This window comes from Nannospalax galili, unplaced genomic scaffold, assembly GCF_000622305.1.
Source record: "Nannospalax galili isolate Female #2095 unplaced genomic scaffold, S.galili_v1.0 scaffold1463, whole genome shotgun sequence".
In the NCBI taxonomy this organism is placed as follows: domain Eukaryota; kingdom Metazoa; phylum Chordata; class Mammalia; order Rodentia; family Spalacidae; genus Nannospalax; species Nannospalax galili.
Window position 1 is genome coordinate 1,228,327 of NW_008349596.1, and position 23,687 is coordinate 1,252,013.

A 23,687-nucleotide genomic window follows, 5' to 3' on the forward strand; every position below is an offset into this window, starting at 1 on the left:
CACAGCTTTGGACAAGTCCCTAACCCTACTCTAGCTCTCAGTTAAGCCATGTAATACAGTCAGTAACAACTACTTCACAGCGTATTGGGAGGATGAAATGATGTAAGATGTGAAGATCTAGTACAATGCCTGGCACTTGTTACAAGCTCAAGAAAAGAGCAGGGTATCCAAGAGGAGAGGGCTATCCACTCACAGCCTTGTCTCCAGTTCTAAGAGATTCAACTCAGGGTTCTGGAAAGACATTTACTGATTGGCTAACAGCTGCTATCCAGGCTTAGGCAGATACAAAGACTGAGAACTTCTTAGAAAAGCATGGCATTTGGAAGATGGAAATTAGGCTTCAATTACATATTTTAATGTATTTTCTTCAGTGACAAAGAGCAAAACTGAAGTCTTCATTTAACTTCCTGTGGCAGACACTGTGGACTGGCTGTCTCAAAGCCATTTACAAAGTCCTTCTCCCTGCCTTCCTCTACGACTGAAGCCTGCACCCAATGTAGCTCTGTGCAGCAGTGCCTGACACAGCACTTCCTTAGGAAATATCTGGTGAAATTCAGTTAATTTGTGCTAAGGATGTATGTAACTTCTGTGGTCTAATCTACTTTGAATAATCGGGAGGGAATTAAGAGATAATGTATGTATGACACCTAGTGGAAGGTCTGTGACATAATGACACAACAGAAAACGGTCTGCTTAGGCAGATATACCTATCAGCTTGACACTCACTCCTGTCAAGCAAGTCTATCTCATCTACTCATTTTTCTTGGATTCAAGCTAGACTCTCCCAGCCACCTTGATCTTCTTTCAGATAAACTTGTAAATTCTACATCTTCATGCTATTTCACTTAATTTTTTCAAATCTAAGGTACTTTATAGTTCATTCAAGGTACCTTTTTTTACTGAGACAGTCTACAAAATGTTTATAAATCTGCCCACAAGTCTCCTGTGTAGTCAGTCACACAGTACTGTAGTGGAACCTGTTCCTTGGTATAGTTCCAGAACTCAACACAAGCCTGTTACCTGATACAATGTCTACATTCTTCTCTAGTCATTCAGATTTCTTTTTGGGAATCCCAATTTCATTTAAGTATTAGCCTCACTGGCCAATTAACCAATTCTGTATGGATTGTTCTTATAATACATGGGCTTGAGGGAAAATATTACATTCTGCAATTGTCTAATGCCCAGGTTTTGGCTGCCCCCTCACACTGAAATGCAGTCATCCAAGGTACTCACAGGGGTCGGTTCCAGGATGCCCCACAGATACTAAAAATCTGAAGATGCTCAAATCCCTTAAACAAAGTGCCATATTTGCATACAACCTATATAAATTCTCTTATATACTTTAAACTATCTCTAGGTTACTTAAAACACCTCATTCCATGAAAATGCTTTGTAAACAGCTTTTATACTATATTGCTTAGAGAATAATAATAGGAAAACAAGCCAGGGGTAGTGGCACACATCTTTAATCCTGGCACATGGGAGGCAGAGGCAAGTAGGTGAGATAAAGGCCAGTCTGGTCTACACAGTGAGTTCAGGCCAGCTAGGACTACAAAGAGACCCTGTCTCAAACAACCAAACAACCAAACAAATACCCAAAAAGGGGCTGGAGAGACAGCTTAGCACTTAAGAGCATTGACTGCTTTTAACAGACCCAGATTCAGTTCCCAGCACTCATATAACTCCAGTTCCAAGGGCTCCAATGCCTTCTTCTGGCCTCCATGGGCACTGCATGCATGAGTACACTTACATACATGCAGGCAAAACACTCATACACATAAATTAAGAAGAGCAAGACTGTACTTGTTCATCACAGATGCACTTTTTCTCATATATTTTCAGTCTGAGGTTGGTTGAATCCACAGGTGCAGAAACCATGGAAATGGTAGGTGACAATTTTCAACAATCATGTCTACAGAAGATTATATTAAAAAGTAATAAATGGGGTTGGAGAGATGGTTCAGCAGTTAAGAACACTGCTCTTCTAGAGGAGCAGGGTTCAGTTTCCAACACCCACACTGGTGACTAACAACCATCTTTAACTCCAGTTCCAGAGTATCCAATACCCACTTCTGGTCTCTGTGAACACTGGTGCACTTACATTCATGCAGGCAATACACTCATAAAAATAAGAAAAATTTTAGGTGATAAACAGAAACAAAGTGTCCAAGTGTGATAAAAACTGCTATGTTTACACATAGAAAATTTTACCTAGTTTTCTGTAATCTGTTTCAGGAACCAGGATGGAATACTTAAAATTTTGAATTACAAATGGGAAGACTAATTTCTGAAAATGCTTCATACCTCTGCCCAGACACCCATATGGAAATCTTGCCATGGACATTCTTCTTCCCTTGAGGCTGCTGCAAGTAAGTAAGTACTAAGTGTTGCCATTTGCTTGGGAGGAAAATATTCTCCTGTGATTCAACCTGTGCTAATGAAGCAGCTTTCATGTCGTCATTTGAATCCATGCACAGACTGCAGAGAAAGAGAAACATGCAGACCAAACATGAAAATTCTGACGTCAATACCTAATTGTAGAACAATTATAATTCTCAATATGAGATTAAAAGTCACTTCTATTTTAAAATAAACCAGTTGAGAAAGTCAGTAGGTCTTTGTTTTATACCATACCTTCTTCATTACTTTAGTATATCATGATTTCAATTTATGAATGAAAATAGATTAGGCTCATTGGCAGGTATTAATAACTTGGTCAATAATATCTAGAAATCAGTTTGTAAAATTAGTTTTTGCTTATGTAGTCATTGTCTTTTAAAGAAATTATGTAATATTTGGCTCACAAGGCAATTCATACATATTATATTAAATGTATAAATGCCAAAATATATTGGATGCTAACTCACTTTGAGGGATTACTGAAAGCATGAACAGATAACATGGAAGAACATTTATGTTTACAAAATGTACATTCCTAAATAACATATTGACTTTAACTCTGAGTTTTAGAGAGATAATATGCAATATACATTATATTGGTAAACTGTCATATGCTGTTCAAACTTACTGAGAAGCTGGCTGTAGAAATAGGGTAGACCCGCCCCAACCCCATTTCAAACCCAAGCATGTCTCAAAGTGTCCTCCTCCAAGGTCCCTTGTCTGGGGACAGTCTTGCCCCACCCCCAACCCTGTGACAGGAAGAAAAAACAAGAAAACAGTACAAGAATCAAAACATTGTGTCCTCAAGGACAGAAGGAAAGTAAAGGTTTGAATAAGAACACTGTGCCCGTGAGAACAGCTGGAGGAGAAACCCCTTCCAACGCACTATCATTTATCACATAAATGGTGTAAAAATGCTTGCAGTGGAACAACAGACCAGAAATTCATGCACAGAGGGAACCCTTTGATCTGCCTAGAAATCTCTGAACAGGAATGCTGGCATGACTTCTTCAACAAGGCTATTCTGGTCATTTCTGCTGGGTGTCTGAGCACCTGCTTTGACAATATTTTCTTTTTCTTTCTTTTTTTTTGTTTTTTTGAGACAGGGTCTCCCTGTAGCCCCAGCTGTCCTGGAACTCACCATGTAGACCAATATATTTTATCTATTATTTTTATGTGTACGAGTGTATTGCCTGCATGTATGTTGAGTGCACCCTTGTCATGCAATGCCACGGAGGTCAGAAGAGGGCTTCGGATTCCCCTGGAGCTGGAGTTAAGGACAGTTAGTAGCTGCCATGTGAGTGCTGGGAATTGAACCTGGGTCCTCTGCAAGAGCAGTCAATGCTCTTAACCTCTAAGCCATCTCTCCAGCCCCTGACGATGTTTTTTATCTGTTGCTTCTATGTGTGGTCTGTTAAGTGTTCTTTTACTTTACTTTTGTTTTAATGATATTTAATAGCAGGTTAGTTATGGACATCCTTATGAATACTGTTCAACAATTTTTTATAGAAATTATTCAAATAAATGATCTATTTGTTAAGGATTGAGGAAAATCAATACCGAAAGATAAAAGTGCCACTGTGGGGATCAGCCCACACTTGGATCATCAATGCTTTGGATCCAAGTGAAACCAAGTGAATGCAGCCATCTTCCATGAGTCTGTTGCCAGGATTTATGGATTCTATACCTTCTGGTCTGTTACCTTTTGTGAGGAAAAAAACCAGAATCAATAAAATAGTTCATAAAAACTGTTACTAAGGGAGAAATACGTAAAAAGGGGGTAGGTAAAGAGGCAAGGGTAAGGAGGACTATACAAAGAACTATGGGAATAAAGGGGAAAAAAAATTCTCCCGAAACACACCTAAAAAAAAAAATCCCTACCAGAAGCTATATGGTTGTTAAATGAAAATCCCAGTGCCAGTGGTGGGTTGCCCTCCTATGAGCTGTTGGTCAGACGGGCCCTAGAGGTCCCCAAAACAATAAAGGCCATTGCCAATAATGATGGATGTACACCAGAAGTGGATGGTAAAACCCTATTGCTGAAGACACTGCATGATGCAAGTGAGGAGAGGGAGAAATCAGGCTTAGACTAAGCTGGAAACTCCCTGCCACTGGATGGGTGGCATTCATGGTGTCAGAAGACGACATGCAGATGGCTAGGGGAGAACTGTCCCCTATAATTCTGCTCAATGATGGACCCAAATGCTGCACTATCAACATGCCAAACAAGATGTTCCAGGTGGTGCAATAGTGATGCATCTAGTGTATGTACAACCAGAAAATTTTCGATTGGATATAGTGCCTAGTCCTAGGGGTAGAACACACATTTGGTACTGTAGACCAGGCCAACCTCCTGTGGCAGGGGAGGATATAGGCCCAAGAAGGGAAGCCACTATAATTATTTTGTTAGATGGTTGTGATGCACCTGCTAAAGTACCATCCAAGCATTTGTGTTTATGCCCAGAGGTTATTATAGTAGCCACTGTTTAGATGTTCTTGTTTTTTGCTGTTTGTGTTTTTATAGTAGATGGAATCACACTGAAATGGGCCAACAGCCCATCGAAAACAGATGATTCAGAGACCCAAAAGTTCAATGCCTTGTCACAATGGGAGGAAGATCATCCCACACTTATCATCCCCTCCAAGAATCAAGGACTTTTGCAGAAGAAGTTGGCAGAAAGAATGTACGGAGGAAGGGGTGAAGTGTTACCTGGAAGTGTCCTCCAACCACTATGCCGGCAAGCTATAGTCAGACCTCCTTCCCACGCTCGTCAAGGAGTTGAGGGGGGAGTCAGTTACCCCTCCTACCCAATCAGTCGACTTTAGCTGCATGTGGGGGAGGGGCTAAGAATATATAAGCCGTGAATGCATTGAGGCACCTCTCTTGACATTTTGTGTAGCTGTCAGGAAATCACAGGATCTATATTTGAATGTGGACTTTCCAGCATGGCCAAAAATGGGGAGTGGGCATCCGCTCTTCTGTAAATAAACCCCCACCCTTTGCTCTTTTAGCAAGCCCAATAAACTCAGTATTTTCAAAAAAAAAGAACAGAGCTAATAGAAACCTTCATTATTCCACCACAGTTGACCCCATGGTTGGCAAATCCTTTGGTCTTTGATTTATTTCTATCCCCTCCCCAAACTTCATTGTATTTTTATGTAACTTCTGGGAAATGTGTTAAAAATTGCCTCACTTTGGAATAACAAAAATATTCTAAAATTAAAAATAAGAATTTTAAAAAACTGAGTAGAAAAGTGAATTTAAAGAACACAAAGTATGTTGGCTCATTTGTAAGACTACTTACCTCAAATGTCTGAACCTGCTTCAAATAACAGCATTTCCAAAGGTTAAATGTCAACTTCCAAAGATCAGTGGGTAAAAAACAGTTGTTTAATGGTTTAAGATACGTGGTAATTAAGGGCACTCTAGGCAGGATTGGTGAAGGACTCCGATCACCTAAAAATGGCACCAAGCTTCTGCTTTGGTTGGATTGGGTCACTCTGACACCACTGATCCAGGGAGCATAAGCCATCTTATGCCTGGCACTACTAAAACTCACGTGATCATGATTGAAACAGTGACCATATTAAAACACTTTTTAGGAAAACAGTAGTTTCTTGAACACAGCCATTATTTAGACTCTCTGGTGAGAAACCTTTGACTATAACTGCTAAGTGAGGCTGAAACTCTCATGATTTCTTTGTGTCAAGCTAAGGAAATGCTTACAGGATTTGTGCTATTTGGTCATCCCTTCCAACTTCATCTCATCACTTAAACCTTGAATTGCCTGAGTGTGTACGGTGAGCTACTTGTTGCCACGAGGCATACGACTTTATGTCAAGCTACATAAAATGTACTAAGACACAAAATGCATCTGATTATCAGGTATTAAATCATACAAACATTAGTTCTCATTTTTAATAGGTTAAAGAAGAAAACACAGCAGTTTTTAAGACTACCCCCTCTAGCTGCTGCTGGATACCTGAGAAAGAAGAGAGCAAGAACAGGATACAGTTTCGTGCAGCGTAACAGTAACTCTTCAGTCACGGAATGACTGCTGCATGTCAGTGTTCAATGACAGGAACTAGGAGGGGCCTCTGAGGTAAGACACAGTAGGAGAAGGAGAACCTGAAATAGAAGTGGCTTACAGGGCTTTAGCTATTCTTTTTCTAATATCTATCACTAATAGAGCAATAGGATCAGATAAAAGATAGGAAATGAGACTGATAACTCCACTATATACATATATATGTGTGTGTGTGTGTGTGTGTGTGTGTGTGTGTGCATATATTTTATATATACGGTATATATGGTATGTATGATACCTCCACTTCCATAGCTAAAGTACAGGAGAAAATGGAGACCATGAGCCCATCTAGAAACTCACCCTTTGGTAATTCAGTAATTAAGTAAGGCCTTTAAAGAGAGTATTAAAGCACTGCCATATATCCTTAAAGCTCAATCAAAATTCCCACATGAAAAATCATACTGTACAAACCAGGTGGCCCTGTTGTTGTACCTGCTCCTTCAAAACCACTGTCTTGCAGAGCTGATGGTTTGTTCCTTTTCTTCATCTTCTTCCCTCTTTCCACGGCACTCTCGGACTCATGGATACACTCCACATTAAACCACAGTGAAACACTAAAGCCTTCCGACAGGTGTGGCCAGCAGTTCTGCCCCAGCAGTGGCAGGTGGATGGGGGCTACGTGCCAAGAAGAAAGCAGCCGATGCGGAAAACGCTCTCTGTCGGCCTCTTTCTTGCCACGGGAAATTCCTGCTCTTCTCAGTAAGCCCAGGGCCTTACTGTTCAGAACCCCAGGGCACTTTTGTGATGAGACACCACTGCTTAACGGGGTGTGCAGCAAAGGGAAGGTCAGGTACTGTGAAGGGCTCAGAGTAACATCACTTTCAACAATTTTCAGAACACCAAGGAGAAGAATTTCCTAGAGAAAAAGGAAAACAAAAATTTACAATCCTATAACCAGATGCAATAATAATCTCAAAATTCAGGTTATAAGTGAAAATATAAACATACCCATATCTATCAGTCTTTTAATTTAAATAACATATCTACCACATCTTCAAATTTTTCACTTAAATTTATTTATTTCTGTTTTATGTGTACGAGCATTTTGCCTGCATGTATAGGTGAATCACATGCCTGTACTGCCTACAGTGGCCAGAAAAGGGCATTGGATTCCCTGAAACTGGAGTTACAGACAGTTGTTAGGGGCCATGTAGGTACTGGGAATGGAACCTAGGTCCTGTACAAGAGTAGTCAGTGCTCTCAACTGCCATCTCTCCAGCCCCCAAAACTTTCACTTTTGTTTAAGATAAAATATAAGATATTTAATTCTTATGATAGGCAATCCCTTGGTGAATTTTGCTTAAATATTTTTAATGGTACAAATTTAATATTTAAGAGCAGTTTTTTTTTTTTTTTTTGAGACATGGTCCTTCTGTAGCCTCAGCTGGTCTGGAACTTGCTATGTAGATCAGGCTGGCCTTAAACTCACAGAGATCTGCCTGCCTTTGCCTCCTGAGTGTTGGGATTAAAAGTGTGCACCACCAATGCATGGCTCAAGAGTAGTTTTAAAGTATTATAAATGAATTACAGTAATAAAAATGGGAATAATTTCTACAAAACAAAGCTATTTCTAAAGAGACTGTGAGGGTCAGCACTAGATTGAGAACTATTTGAGACTGGTTGCTGCTGGGTGAGGGAGATTATGACTTACATACAACCACTGGATACGTTGACTAGACGCCAGTGGACACATTTACACAAGGACATTTGGGTACAAACACCTGAATGAATAGGACTCAGCATGTATGGGGTCTGGATGTGAGTGGGAAATGTATGAAATTTTAAAAGCTCAATACAAAATATTAATTTAAGGCCAGCCTGGTCTACATAGTGAGTTCCAGGACAGCTGGGGCTACAGGGAGACCCTGTCTCAAAAAAACCAAAAAAAAAAAAAAAAGTTAAAAAAAGAAATTTTTAAAGATTTATTTTTATTTGTATTATTTATTATTTGTGTTCATGTATGTGTGTCTTCGTGAGTATATGTGCAGGTACCTGGGGAGGCTACAAATGGGAGCTCGAGCCCTTGAAGCAGGCATTTGTGAGTTGACTGATGTGGATGCTAGGATCTGACCTCCAGTCTCATGACAGAGCAGCAAGCACTCTTACCGAGACATTCTTCCAAACCAATCTCTCAAATATTTTTAGGTGGATACAACCTACAAATTTTCCAGACACCTACATGATATTATTATACCATGACCAACGACATAAAACTGAATGCTCAATTACTATCCAAATTATTTTACATTCTTTTTCCCGAGTCACATAAAACATCTTTGTTTGTTTGTTTTTTGGCAAACTGAAGTAAAGTTTTAAGGTTTTCTTCATGAGTTTGGGTTTAAGTAGAACATAAAAAGATAGATAAAATATATACTTAATTAAAAGGAAGATCAATGACTAAAGAGAGCCACGTTAAAAAGCAGAAAAGATTAACCAGTGCAATGCCTGACTCGTGCATAAAATCACCTCTGATGGTGACTTTGATAAGGGACATGTGCTGCAGACAAGTAGCAGAAACAGTCCATAAATACATAGCCAGCTTGCAACAGCCCACAATGGTTGCTCCACAGAGCTTCCATGGGGCTGGGACTGGAGTAGAGTGGGGCGGGAAGTGAGGTGGACAGGGCTCTAGATCATCCAATCCTGCTTCACACAGAGCAGCCTCAGAGCTCTGCTTCATCTGCAGACTCTTTCAGTCAAGACTGCATTGTAAGGTGGGTCCAGTCACTAAGAGTGGGAAGGAGAGCACTCCAGGTCACTAAGCCGTGGATGACTTATCAAAAGATCAACCCAGATGACTGTCATGTCTAAACTCTGCTTAATAATTAAAACCACACTCTCAAGCACAAAGGCATCTGGTTAGTCAAAAAAGGGAAATGGTTAAAATACAAATAATGAAACAGGGTATGTCTGTTAGAGATAAAACAACCATCATATAAAGACCATGGTGATTTACACATTAGGGGAAAAGCACATTCTATTAAGGTATTCAGGAAAAACATAAAAATTCTAGCATATTTACTGTACAAGGAGATTTCTCCAGAAATGTTCTCAAAAGAAGGGTTAGCTCTTCTGAACATGTTCTTGAACTCATCAAAGATACCAAGAGATCCACCAATACTCTCTGGCATGCTAAATTTAAAACAGAGGGGGAAATTAAGGCCAGGACATTTAATAAAAGGCAATAATTTCATTGAAAGAAATATACTATTATCACATTTTAAATGGATTATAAATAATCTAGTTAGCAATCACAAAAACTGCTGAAGAAATCGCAAGATAACTACAGGCAATCCAACCAACAATACTGAGAAAACAGTAAAAACACTTAAGGTTGTCCAGCTGCAAGTAAACCAAAATCATTCCTAAAAGAGGCATAAATTATATGCAAATACAGTATTTGATAGCTAAGCTGACACTGCAACCCCATGAATAAAATACTCTAACCTCTCATTTCAAAATGTTTGGATAATAACTATCACTTATTGCACAGAAAATTAACAGACAACTGAGGAAATAGCAAAGGTTAGATAAATACTTAAACATCACAAACTATTTAGTCTGACTGTTTTCTTTATTCCACTAAAGAATTTAGCATAGAACATATGAATTTGGTACACGAATTCACAAAAATTCTTTAAAATAACAACTATTATTTCTTTATCACATTACAGTGCTTCAAGTATCTTTTCACATGTATTATCTCAGTTGTTCCTCATTCTAAAACAAAATTATTATCTCTGTTTCAGACATGACAAAAATAATCCTGATGTAAAACCTAAGATGTTTCTTAAAAGACTGGTGGTTTTGGAAGACCCGGAGGTTAAGGAATAGAAACCAGGTGTAAGTGACCTGTTTTATAAAGATAACAGCTGGTGGAGCAGTGTGAGAGACGCACATCTGAGAGGACATTGTAACGAGACCACGGGCTTCAGCTGGTAAGTAATGTGAGCCTATTAAGGGTTTTGAATAGAAAAGTAACACAATCAAGGTTCTTAGTGCTGTTTTTTTTTTTAAAGATCAAAGCTGGCAGGTTTCAGTTTGAATGAGGGAATGGGGACACACACATGGACGGGGACACACACACAAACACACACACACACACACACAGAGCTTCTATATACTGCTGAAAACTCAATGAACTAAACATGATTTTAAAAATAAGAAACCCATAATAATGATAAAAGAGGGTAATAAGCACTGGGCCATATCAGGTAAAGGACTGAACACTATTTCTTGAAGATGGAGAACTAGATGGATAAAAGAGAAAGATGCAGTCTAGCATTCCTTTGAATTCAAAAGAGGCTGGGGCTGTGCAAAGCCTGAGGCTGGGGGAGGAGGTAAGAAGGCAGCTGAAAACCAAGTACTAAAGTATCTGTTGGTGACTACCCTCTTCTGTCCCTTTTCTGAATGAAGAGCATAGATACCTTTCACTTCTGGGTCATAAAGAAAATGGATGGCCAGGCAAAGTCCAGTTGTATGGTGGGTTGCCTATCCAAAGGGAAAAGATGGGAGCAAAGGCTGAAGGGTGCTCACAAAGCTGTTTGGGGAAGTGTTGCCTGGATAAGGAGAGTCCCCTCTGAGCACAGACACTGTTCGCCAGCCAAGTGCCACAGATGGAGGGCACATCTTTCTAATGTACAGAAACTCCTCCATGGGGATAATACTGGCCCTTATGGTTCCCCCAAATAAATCTCTACTTATTAAAGTATTTGGGAAGCCCTTAATCAGCCACTTGTCCATCTATTCAAGAGTTCAACAATGGACTACCCAAGGGAAGAGGACAAAAAGGAAAACAGAATTATTTTTACATTAGAAGAACTCTCCAACAGCTTTCTTAAACATAAATAGGCAAGAAAAACTATAAAAATATTTCAGAATCAGTAATCCAAAAATAATTCCAAGATTTAAGAAACATATAAATGAATAAAATGACCTTAGAGGGAAAATACCTAGCTTAGAGGATGGAAGAAGTCTTTTGGAAATATCCAAATAAATATAAGATGGTATATTCTTATGTAAAAAAGGAATAATCAAGCAAAGCTGGCAAGATGGCACAGTGGGTAAAGGTACTCGCATGCAGGCCTGACAATCTGAGTTTGATCCCCAGATACCAAAAGTTAACAGGAGAGAACTGGTTCCTAGAGTTGTCCTCTGACCTACCTACACACACACACACACACACACACACACACACACACACACACACGCACACACACGCACACAAACATAACAAACAATGAGAAACTTTTAAAAGAATAACCAGAAAATCAAGCAAAACAAACAAGCAAACAAAACTCTTAACTATGAAATAGGCAATAGCCAAAATAAAAAACCGAATGGTTTCCTGGGAGGGGTGGGGGGAATACAGTGATATGGAGGAGGAAAGGGGACTATTAGACTAGGAAGGGTTAAATGGGGTGGGGAATGGGAGGGCAGGACAGAAGAGGGAGTATAGGGAAGGATAACTAACACTAAAGCCTTTAGAAAAAAGTCATATGGAAACCTACCATTACAGAAGCTTCTTAAAAAAAAAAATATATATATATATCATAAAAAGTGATTAAAAGGACTTATCCTATAACAGGGAGAGATTGTTCTCTTTCTAGGCATCATAGAATAATGAGAAACAAAAAACCCCCTCAATGCCAGGAATGGACTTCTTCTCTAGAAGCTGTTGACCTTGGGTCCCATAGGCCCTCAGACAATACTGGTCATTGCCCCTGCTCTTGGCTATTCACCAGAACTGGATGGCAAGACCCTATACTGAAGATACTACATAGATGAGCTGTAGAACAAACAAGGAGAAATCAAGCTGGTGCTGACTTCAGAGCCTCATCTCTACTGGCTAGTGGTCATAGTGCTGGAAGGTCTACACTCTTAGAAGGAAAAAATAATCTTCAACCTTATTCAGCTGTGAATTCTATAAACTACAGTAAAAACTTGCCTAGCAAGATTTGCCCACCAGTGCAATAGTGGCACAAATATTATGGGAGTAACCAACCACTCTTTAATTGGCTTTAAGGTCTATTTCCTAGGACAGCACCCATACCCAACACCGATGTCAGGCTTAGGGACCTGAGGCTAGACAGGTCACAGGACATAGGGGAGAACCTAATACTAGTTTTCTACTAAATAATTATCATATTAAGCTGACTCTTAATGACTTGTTATACTAATAGATTAATGCATCTCTCAACTCTTACCAGAGACATTTCCTTATGCAGCAGATAGTAAGTAACACAGAAACCCACAATCAGCCAATGTGCAGAGAACAAGAGACTACAGAGTACTTATACTTGACTAGGACACCTATATCAAATGTCTGCCTGCCAAAGCTTAGGGATCCTTGCAGAAGACAGGGCAGAAAGATTGTAAGAGCCTGAGGTGGTGGACGACCATAAGTAAACAGTTTTCCAAACAGCTGGTCAGCTACTCATATGAACTCACAGCAATGGTGACAGCAAGCACGAGTTCAATGCAAATTCACCAAACATAATCCCAGCATGGACGTGAGGAAGTGGATAAGAAGTTCCAATCCCACCTAAGAAAATTGTGGCAACAGGTGGCTGATGGTAGGAGCAAAGAGAGCCTCCTCAAGCATGGGACGCTTAGTAGGTTAACCAGGCTCCAGAGGATGGACCCATACTGAAGGACATTTGGGAACACAAATTAGACTCCATATGCCTTACTGTATACGCAACATATGAGCACATTAAACTGGGTGGGGAGGTGCAGGCAGAGGAGGGACATAAATACCATCAAGTATATATTGTATGAAAATTGCAAAACTTTAATAAAAAGAAAATTTAAAAAAATTTAAATGGCAGAATATTTTCAGAATGAAAAAAAAGAGCTGGAATAGAATTTTTTTAAATCTCTCAAAATACAGCACAAAAAGAAAAATGTATGAAATAAGACAGATAGTGGGATCAATCTTCAAAGCCTAAGATCACAACTTAGTCTGCATGAAACAAAGAGCAAAGTATTTGGAGAGGAGAAAGAACTTTTAGAAATTACACATCTCAGTGATCTTAGGTCAATCCTTTCTAGGTTTGACAGCAAAGACATAGCAACAAAAGCAAGGCGTTATGACAATTAATTGTATATCTTGGAAAGCTTCCCTGAATGGGAAAAGGATATTAGTAACAACTTAGGACATTTGAATAAGCTATGAGCTTTAGCTAATAATACTGTGATAATGGAAGTTAACTCTGTAACGCACAGACCATACTAGTGTTAGAAGTTAAAACTTGTGGAAAGAAAGGGCTAGAGAGATGCTCGGTCATTAAGAGCACTGGCTGCTCTTGCAGAACCTGGGTTCAAGTCCCTGCACCCACGTGGTGACTAAAAACCGCCTGTAACTCCAGTTCCAGGGGATCCAACACCCTCTTCTGGCCTCTGTGTGCCCACAGTTACATACATGCAATAATACACTTATACAAAAATAAAACATTTTAAAAACTGGTAGAAAAGTACAGCGAGGAGTACAAAAAAAGGCAACACATTAAATAAATAAACGGAGGAGAAAAGAAGTTATTATAGTAAAATCCAATTAACAGACACAGAAAGAATGACAGAAAGAGAAAAGTCATCATTTCGCATACATTACACTATTAACTTTTTCTGGCAAGACCACCAACAAGTGCTAAAAATCATAGGCTAAATTATGGTGAGAAGAAGGATGATTACATACTTTCAGGTTACCACCCCATATGACATTTGCTAATTACAATGGAGAAACCTGGTATACCACCTTAACTATAACTGATCAAAATTAACATCCCTAGTAATAAGAACAGACATCACAAAGCCCTTGATGTGATGCCCTCAAGAGGACCTAACACCAGAATTGGGTATGCCTGACACAAGCATGTAACTTGAATTTAACCTGGAGGAAGCATCACAAAAACACAAGTTAACAATTCACGTAAGTTACTTTAATGCTCCAACTATAATCTAGATTTACTGCAGTCAGAAATTATATTAATATTCATTATGAATTTCTCAAACATCTGAGAAAGTTACTAAGTAGAAAAAAGACAGCATCAAATGAAATAATATAGTGCTTGTACCAGGTTACAGGCCCACAAAACTACTGAGCAGCTTACTTCAGGCCTTGGAATCTAGATTTTTTTCCTTCTATTCAATAAAGATACTTACATTTTTACTGAGTAAGAATGAAGAACAACTAAGATGGCACATATGAAAACACTGTGGAAATCAGAGCACACTGTGGTAGTGGGAGCCATGGTTATCAATCCTTCACAGTGACACAATAATTACTAAGCTATTTGCTTGAACAAGTTTCAACTCACCTTGAAAATCAGAATCAGTTTGTGTTAAAATGTTCAAGAACCCTCCTAGAAGGTTTTTCACCATTCCCTGAAAATTGAAAAATGAAACATAAGAAATTAAATGCCTTACTTCATAAAAGAATAATATAATTGAAATATAATAATTTCATAAGGTAAGTTTACTCAGGGGTGTGTGCGAATGTGCATGTATAAGTTGACTGTTTTTATTTTTTAGATTTACTATTTACTTATTTATTTTTGTTCTTTTTGAGACAGGGTCTCCCTGTAGCCCCAGGTGGCCTGGAACTCACTACGTAGACCAGGCTGGTCTCGATCTCATGGAGATCCATCTGCATCTGCCTGAGTGCTGGGATTAAAAGCATGTGCCACCATGTCCAATATAGATTTATTATTATTATTTTTAAATTATGCATATATGTGTGGGTATATGCATATGTGAAGAGTCTAGAAGTGGCTGTCAGATCCTCTGGAGCTGGAGTTATAGGCAGTTGTGAGTTGCCTTATGTGGGTGCTGAGAACCAAACTTGAGCCCTCTCTAAGAGCAGTCTGTGCTCTTAACCACTGAGCCAGCTCTCTAGCTCCATGTCTGCATGAGTTTAGATGACTAGAAAGAACACTATATGTAGGATTATACACTTTTTCACACAGAAAATCATAATGATTTTCTGACTTTTTTAAACAAAAGAGCATGGGTTACAGGCAAATGCAATTATTTAAGATTCATTCTCAAGCTATAAGACTATTCAATGACAATACTGACTTTATGTGACTTAGAGAAACATGGGATTAGATGATTTGAGAATATCACTTGAAGGGCAAAACACATTGAAGGCATTACATAGAGAAGTAACCATTCCAACTAATTTTCAGACAAGATGGGTTATAAATAAGGAGATGAGTAACTGGGGTATGAGTATGATACATATTGATTAAATGTAGTGTATCGTTTACCTGTTGCATGAGAAGAAAAATGTTCTTTTCTTTCTGCTTGACAATTTTCAAAAAGCTCTCAAATACATGAACAAGCACATCAAGTCTAGCTTTGCTAGCAGAAAGCAAATTTAATTCCAGCATGCAAATCTCAGGGTATATTATTTCCCCTTGAGTAAGGTTTTCAAATAAGTCATTTGGAACGATTGATGCTCTGAAACCTTCTGCTCCAGGCTTTAATTCTACACCTGAAAAGGGAAAGAAAAAACGTTTTTATTCCCCAAAGACAAAATCAAATATTTCAAACCTAATTCATCATTTAGAAAAACCTAATGAAAAAAATTGCTACTTATAATAAGACGCTTGTGGTGGCGCACGCCTTTAATCCCAGCACTTGGTAGGCAGAGGCAGGCGGATCTTGGTGAGTTCAAGGCCAGCCTGGTCTACATAATGAATTTCAGGACAGCTGGGGCTACAGGGAGACCCTGTCTCAAAAAGACCAAAAAAAAAAAAAAAAAAAAAAAAAAAAAAGACTTTTCCTGAAACATTACTTCTGATTAAATAAGGTATGTATTTTGAACAATCAAGTCTTATGAATAGTTTGAAGTCTGAAAGTAATTTTGACTTTCAATGACACTACAAATATTGGCAACAGCCATTTTTATAGACATATGATATAGATTTAACACATTCTTTTGACACAACTGGAAAAAATTATCCCAAACTGACTCTGAAATATCTAAATCACAGTGTAGTTTATTTTACTTGCTCATGTTTCTATGATAATAGTAAGCTTGGCTTTTTTTTGAATTCTAAACACTGTCTTCTTTATAAGTCTGTGTTACTAAATATTATATTTTGGAAAATTTGACTGACTGATCTGAAAAGGGACCATTTCACGCTTTAAAAAAATGTTCAAATAGGGGCTAGGAGATGGCCCTGCAATAAAGTGCTACACCAGCATGAGGACCTAGTTCAGATTCCTAGTACCCATATAAAAAGCTGGGCATTACATCAAGAATCTGTAATCCCAGATCTGGGGAGGCAGAGATAGGTGGATCCCTGGAGCTCATTGGCCAGCCAGCTCAGTGGAATCAGTGAGCTCCAGGTTCAATGAGAAACTGTCTCCAAAAATAAGATGGATGAGGCCAGTGAGATGGCTCACTGGGTAAAGGTCTTATACAAGCCTCATAACCTGAGTTTGAATCCTAGAACCCATGTATAGGTGGAAGGAGAGAACTAACTCTACAAAGTTGTCCTCTGATCACAGATGCACCACGGTACATGCATGCCTACCCCCACCATGTAAATATATGATAATAAATTAAATAAAGTTTAAAAAAATAAAAATGGAGAGTGATTGAGGAAGATGCTTGATGTTGACTTCCACATGCACCCCTACATGTGCAAATATCCCACAAGAACATGTACATACACCATATATACACACACAAACACATAATACAAATGTTTATATAGTGAGATATTTCTACCTAGAAGAGACTTCTTTAGGTTGAGATTTATTTAGCTAGTGAGCATGAAAAGGAAGAACTCTACCACTGTAAAATTATACCTAGGTGTTGATGAAACTACCATTAAACCAGTATTTTTTTTTAAAAAAAAGCACAGACCATAGGTTCATTATACTCTTCAACAAAAGTATCAGTGATTATTTCCATTCCCTCCATAAGAAAGAGATCAATTCTGAGAAAGATTAAGCTTAACTATGAATTTTATGAGGCTAGCGGTACCTGGAAATTCCTAAGGTCAGAACATGAAAAAATAGAGCCTTCACATAAATCTTTTGGCTCAAAGAATCTGTCTTTTCCACCAGATTCAAGTTGTACACCCAGTGCAAAGGATCACATGCAATGCAATTCCATCCTAAGGACAGAATAGGCCACGAAAACCACCGAGGAATTTGCCCTGGCACCCTTGGATGTCACTGTGTGTTTGGATGGCAGGCTCTTTTTAATGGAGATGTTAGTGTACATCTCACCTCTTCAGCAAGGGCTTGCCCAACCAGCCAATGACTATTACATCACCTGCTCTATATTCCTTGTGCTATGCACTTGTGGATATTGTTTTTCTTTCCTAGTGGAGTGTATATGAAACCAAGGAATTCTTCTTTACCCTTGTTCTTAGGCATTCAATGTTTGTAACAACAGCGGTCATCTAATTGTTTTAGACAAGAAGGATTTTATTTTGCTTTGTTTTTCTTACAATGTTAGGGATCAATCATACACAGAGCCTTAGGCTTGCTAGGTAAGTGCTCTACCACTGAGCTGTCTACCCAGCCTGATCTTACTTCTTACTGTTTAAAATTACATACTAAATGACAGATTTGTTGTGAAGACCAAATAAGATGATAACACAATGCATTTTAAAACTGTAAGGTGGTAAAAAACATTCTCAAATGGTGGCATTATGATCAGTTTGCTAACTGACAATCTGACTTGCAGTCCTATCACAAGCACAGCAGTGACACATTACCATCATCCTGGGTTTCACCATCCTCAGGATTGCTCTCACTATCTGCTTCATAACCTTCTTCCTCACCGAAAAGTTTCAAATTACAACACTGAGAATCCTCAGCTTCTTCTGAAAAATCTCCAGGCTGAGACAGCAATTCCTCCTCAGGCTGATGGCTCTGTAAAGGCAGGGTAACACAAAACAACCGTTACAGGGTGAACTTATTTTTTGCTCACAGAACATTTATTATTCAAGACATTTTTAAGACAGTCAATTATTTCTTCAAGAAAAAAAATCTTAATAACCAGTAGTCACTAAAAAAATATGAAACTGACTCAGCAAAGTTTCCTAAACTCTTTCAAACAACACGTCATTAAAAGGAGGCTATAACAGATAAAACCATGGGATATTTCAGTTTCACTGAAAAATCTACTTAGGAAATACCACTCTAAACAATGGGGAATGACTGACAACCACAATGAGGTTCTATTACAGTATGATACTGTATAGAATAATCACAATAATAAATATATTACTTTCACATATTTGTTAATAGAAACATATTTTTCCAGAAGTATTTTTAATAAACTATAACTAGAGAAGATATGGCAGAATCAGAATTCAATTGTCATATAAGAATCTCAGAAATCAGGAGTTCTAGCATCAACTTCCTATATAATAACATTTTTTTCCCCTTTAAAATAGCTACTGGTACGTTCACTTTAGGACATGCTTGAGGTTACAAAAGTGCGCATACTTCATCATTGCCAACAGTAAGAGGTAGCATAAAGTCAACATTTTAGCATATGTTACTGCCAGCTATTTGATTCAGTAACAAATTAATTGAATTTCAATAAGATTTAAAATGATAGGAAACAGTAACATAAACTATTATGGCAAAAGATGATAAAGTATCAAAAATATTATTAGACCAAAAGGTTAAAAAGACGTTACATAAAGATGAAGGTTAGTAATAAAGAAGAAAGACAGGAAAGAGAAATGAGCTAAAATATACATCATGAAGTTTTAGGAAAAAATTTAAATAGTTACTTTAGGAAAAAGTAACTTTCTCATAACTTGCTAATTCTGGCTGGGTGTGGTGGTGCACACCTTAGTCCCAGCACTCAGGAGGTAGAGGCAGGTGGATCACTGTGAGTTCAAGGCCAGCCTACAGGAAGACCCTGTCTCAAAAAGACAAAAAAAAAATTTTAAATTAAACAGTTCTAGAAATATTAGTTGTACCAATACAGGACTAGATAAGACAGCCAAATAAATCATCACCATCAAAGCATTATTTAATAGATTATCAGTTATATATAAGACTTTTAAAATATGCATTTAAAATAATATATTTCTGTCTTATTGGAACCAATTATTAAAGTTTCCAGACTAGAGTAACAAATGTCTGTCACACTGATGTTCTATTCTTTAGTGGCAGGACAATGATGAAATACTCTCCATTCCAGATGGTGGAGAACGACCCAAGGACCTCACTCCATCAAAATTCACATCCCTAATCTGGATCTGTCCTAGTCCCACTCACTCTCTAGTCTCTGCTGGTCATACCTGAGAACACAAGTGAGGATTCGTACCTTTTCAGTTATAGCATCACCAGGATCTGAATCTGCTGAATGACTCCCCAGAGCAACTCGAAGCAGGGCATCAAATAAAGGCTTTGCTAATTCTGTTTCTGTCACCTTTGACTGGGAAAGATGGTCCTTCATTTCACACAATATATTTTCCACAGACAAGTTCTAAGGTAAAAGATGAGAGACAAAAAATATCAATAATTTACTTTAGAAAAAAATGGGGCAAATAGATTACTTAAGAAGCAGAAAACAAGTTCATGAATTTGCAGTTCATATGAAGGTGAACACTGTACAAATTTTGAGCTCACCCAAATATCCTACTGTTAAAATTATTAACTTTTTTAAATCAAATATTTTGGTTTTAAAATTTAAATATCCTACATAAATTAACGGAACCACAAAAAACTATTCTAGGAAACTTCAGAGTTTTAGTAACTATCTCTAGAGTTTACAGAGTCCTTATTAGGTCCTCTAAGAGTCCTAAGAAGCAGTTCTGTTCTAACCCTTTCCCCTCACTCCATCAGTTCTACCCTTGAATGGAGTTCTTACTGCTTGCTCTGCAACAGGCACAGAGACTACAATAAAGAATAAGGAGCTTGCTTCTCTCTTAAAGAATTCTTAGTCTAATATGTGAAACAAATAGATACAGACAAGATATGATGATGATCAGTCACACCAGAGGTCCAAACTAAGGTCAGGGGATGTGGATGGGGAACCCAAATACTACCACCCCAAAACTGTGAACCTTGAACTCTGAAACACAATATCCATAATTACTCATTTGCCATGAAATGTAAAATTGTTCCACAGGGGGCTTTGCATGCAAGCTTCTTTAGAACTGGGTCATGCACCTCTTTGTGTTATCTATAGCACTTGTATTCTGCTAAGCACACAGGGGTGTCTCAAAACATAAAATATGTGACAAATGGGAGGGGGCATGAGGCCCCAGAATTCCTTGTGGACTTGTAGGAAGATAATGGTAGTGGGGGTCGAGGGGAAGCTCATGAAGCCCCATCCCTCTCTGAGTATCTCTAGGCAGTTAATGGTTGCTGGGAGCAAGAGGTATTTTCTTCAGTAGTATAACCACTGGTATGGACACTTACTCTTGTAGATAAGCTCTCACTCAGGATCTCGTAACAAATCCTAGTAAAATGCAATAGCTCACATACACACAAAAAAATCTCCTGAAAATGGAAAGGGGACTATATGGGAAGAGAGGGTAAAAGAGGATAAAAAAAATACACTAATACATGTATGAAATTTTCATAATGAATCCCAGTTTATGTATAATATGGAAAATAAAATCATAGCAAAATAAAATAACAATTGCACACACTCACCCCCCCCAACGCACACACACGTTATGAGAGCTGAACTAAGTACAGATTATTACCTGATTAGTCAGCTCCAATTCCATCTTCTGCTGACTGGTTCTGGCGCTATGAAGACAAATGGCTAGAAGGGCTTCTAAAAGGCGTATGCTCTGAAGGGAGGTCTTGCTCTCTTGACTCATAAAGGCCTTTGCATCCTCAGGAACAGCTTCAGTAGCAGAACTCTGCCCCATATTTGTGGAAGAAATATGCTGTGGCTCTAATTTACTCAAGCTGTTGAGATTCCTTTTTAGACTTCCCAGTTCTGATGCTGTTAAAGCCGATAACTCTTCCTTCAGTGTCCTCTCAGGCTGAGATGTTCTAATGAACTCTTGATTTTCATTTACATTCATTTCTCCCTGTTTTTTTCCTTGCTCCTCTTTGTGGCTCCTGCACAGTTTTTGAATTATCATAAACATTAATTTATGGCACACTCGAAAACCATCAAGCCTGTGGAATTGTTTTTGGAAGACTGAGCTCAACATGTAGATCCAACAACACATGGACCAAACATCTGCTGCTTGGTGCAAACGTTCAGGGGGAGGCAAGACAAGGCTCTCGAGAGATAGATGTGGCATCATGTGACTTAACGGCTCGCTGGCAGTACTGTCATAGCCAGAAGTGTCTTCTGACTCATTGGCTGATTCCCTATCAGACTCTGCTTTACTGACACATAAAAATGCCACACAGAGGAAGAGGTTTATGGTGTTGATATGAACATCCTGGTGAATGGTCTTCCTTTTCTTTGGATAAGCTTCTTTGAGACTGGCATAAAATTTGCTGAGGCTCTGGGGAGAATCTGAAGAACCTTGCTGGTTAGGAAGGGAAGAAGCCACACTTAAGGACGGCAACTCCTGCTCAATGTCTGGCCTATCGATACCTGGGCCCAAAGCATCCTTCTGCTGTTCCCCCAGGCTGACAATCAGAGTTTCAAATGCTTTGAGAGAATGACTTCGAATCCCGTCTAAGTAATTTAATTCAATTATTTGGTTTACTCCATTAGAACTTAAAAATAAATCTCTTATTACCCTGTGAGAGACAGGAAAAAAACAGATTTTACACAGTGAAGCATTTAAAAAGGTACGTACACTATGCAAACATGTCATTGTTGTGTCTGGCATATATTATACACTGCTACTTTGATTTGCTGTTTGAGTAGTTCTAAGACACTGACTGAGTTACTGTCTAATTACACTCCACCCCTCATCCACCACTGCATAGACAGATCAGGCTGCAGTTGAAAAGAAATTATTATATGCAGCCCACATTAAAGCAACTCAGGAAAGAGCACTTTTCTTCAAATAGAGAATTTTATATAAATTCTGAATACCACTACTACCACCCTGGAAGAGGGTACCTGAGGACAGGCCTGCATTCATCCACTTGCTCATTTGGTCAGCCGTCTAATGGTTTGCTCAGGACTTTGCACTTGGTTTATATCTACACTCTATGAAAGGAAAGAACAGCACCACAGAGCTAAGAATCTTGGATTTTCTCTCACATGAAGGTTCAGCATTGCACAAGTCTCTCTATAGTTCTCTTCTCATTTGGCTAGCTAATCAATGTCAACAGCACAGACATGAAACTAGAGTATAGCCTGGTGGTATCAATGTATCAGTATTAATTTAATGTAGTTCTATTAAGACAGACCAAAAAGTACTAGACATGAATATAATAACGATAGGTTATATTGTGGTATTTTTTTTTAAGTGCTATATTCAGGGTTAGAGAGATGGTACAGTGGTTAAGAGCACTGGCTACTCTTACAGAGAACCTAGGTTTGATTCCCAACACCCACATAGCGGGTAACAATTGTCCCTAACTCCAGTTCCATGGGATGTGATGCCCTCTTCTGACCTCCACAAGCATTACACAACAGGGGTATACTTACATGCATGCAGGCAATATGCTCATACACATAAAAAATAAAATATTTAAAATGATATATTAATTTAAAAGGCCTATCTACCTATTAGATTTATCTATAAAATACTTTTTAAATGTACCAAACTTAATCATGCAATCTGGAAAACTCACTGATAGAAAGAATACAAGAATTAACTCTCCTGGCCTGCTCCCCTATCCTCAGGCCTCTCAGGGTGGGTCCATCGTGGAGCCCCCCGCGCCTTGACTCCCCTGGCCTCATTTGCCCTTCCATCTCCTCGGCTGTTCTCTGCTCCTGGTTTGGGCCCTGCACCATTCCTGGTCTTGGGTCCCCAGACACCTGGGGAACCGGTGCTGCTTCCTGATCCTTTTCGCCCAGGCCAGCTTGGTGCCTTCCTTGGGCTCCAGGAGCACTGCTTCGGCGGGACCTGGCCCCATCCTCACCTCTTCCTGCTTCCCCAGACCTGCATCACCGGCTAATTCTCCTGGCCGGCTCTCCTGCCCTCAGGCCTCTCTTGGGGTAAGTCTATCGCGCAGCCCTCCTCACCTGGACTCCCCCAGCCGTGTTTACCCTTCCATCTCCCCCGCTGTTCTCTACTCCTAGCTTGGGCCCTGTGCCATTCCTAGTCTTGG

The 23,687-nt window shown here is 38.9% G+C and overlaps 1 protein-coding gene across 4 annotated transcripts in view; it reads right to left on the reverse strand.

Annotated features, from left to right (window-relative positions):
• The window catches only part of Lyst (lysosomal trafficking regulator), a 200,316-nt gene that overhangs the window by 106,325 nt on the left and 70,304 nt on the right, over positions 1 to 23,687 (reverse strand). For 3 of the 4 annotated variants that reach the window (XM_029570379.1, XM_029570378.1, XM_029570377.1), the window contains exons 5-13: positions 21,194 to 22,199; positions 19,804 to 19,965; positions 18,233 to 18,389; positions 15,761 to 15,987; positions 14,810 to 14,876; positions 9,514 to 9,623; positions 6,903 to 7,347; positions 3,964 to 4,105; positions 2,308 to 2,481 (exon numbers count right to left, since the gene is read on the reverse strand). In XM_029570379.1, coding sequence (XP_029426239.1) covers positions 2,308 to 2,481; positions 3,964 to 4,105; positions 6,903 to 7,347; positions 9,514 to 9,623; positions 14,810 to 14,876; positions 15,761 to 15,987; positions 18,233 to 18,389; positions 19,804 to 19,965; positions 21,194 to 22,199 — 2,490 coding nt within the window. The remainder of the gene's footprint in view (positions 1 to 2,307; positions 2,482 to 3,963; positions 4,106 to 6,902; positions 7,348 to 9,513; positions 9,624 to 14,809; positions 14,877 to 15,760; positions 15,988 to 18,232; positions 18,390 to 19,803; positions 19,966 to 21,193; positions 22,200 to 23,687) is intronic. The other variant, XM_008847035.3, reaches the window with a different exon arrangement.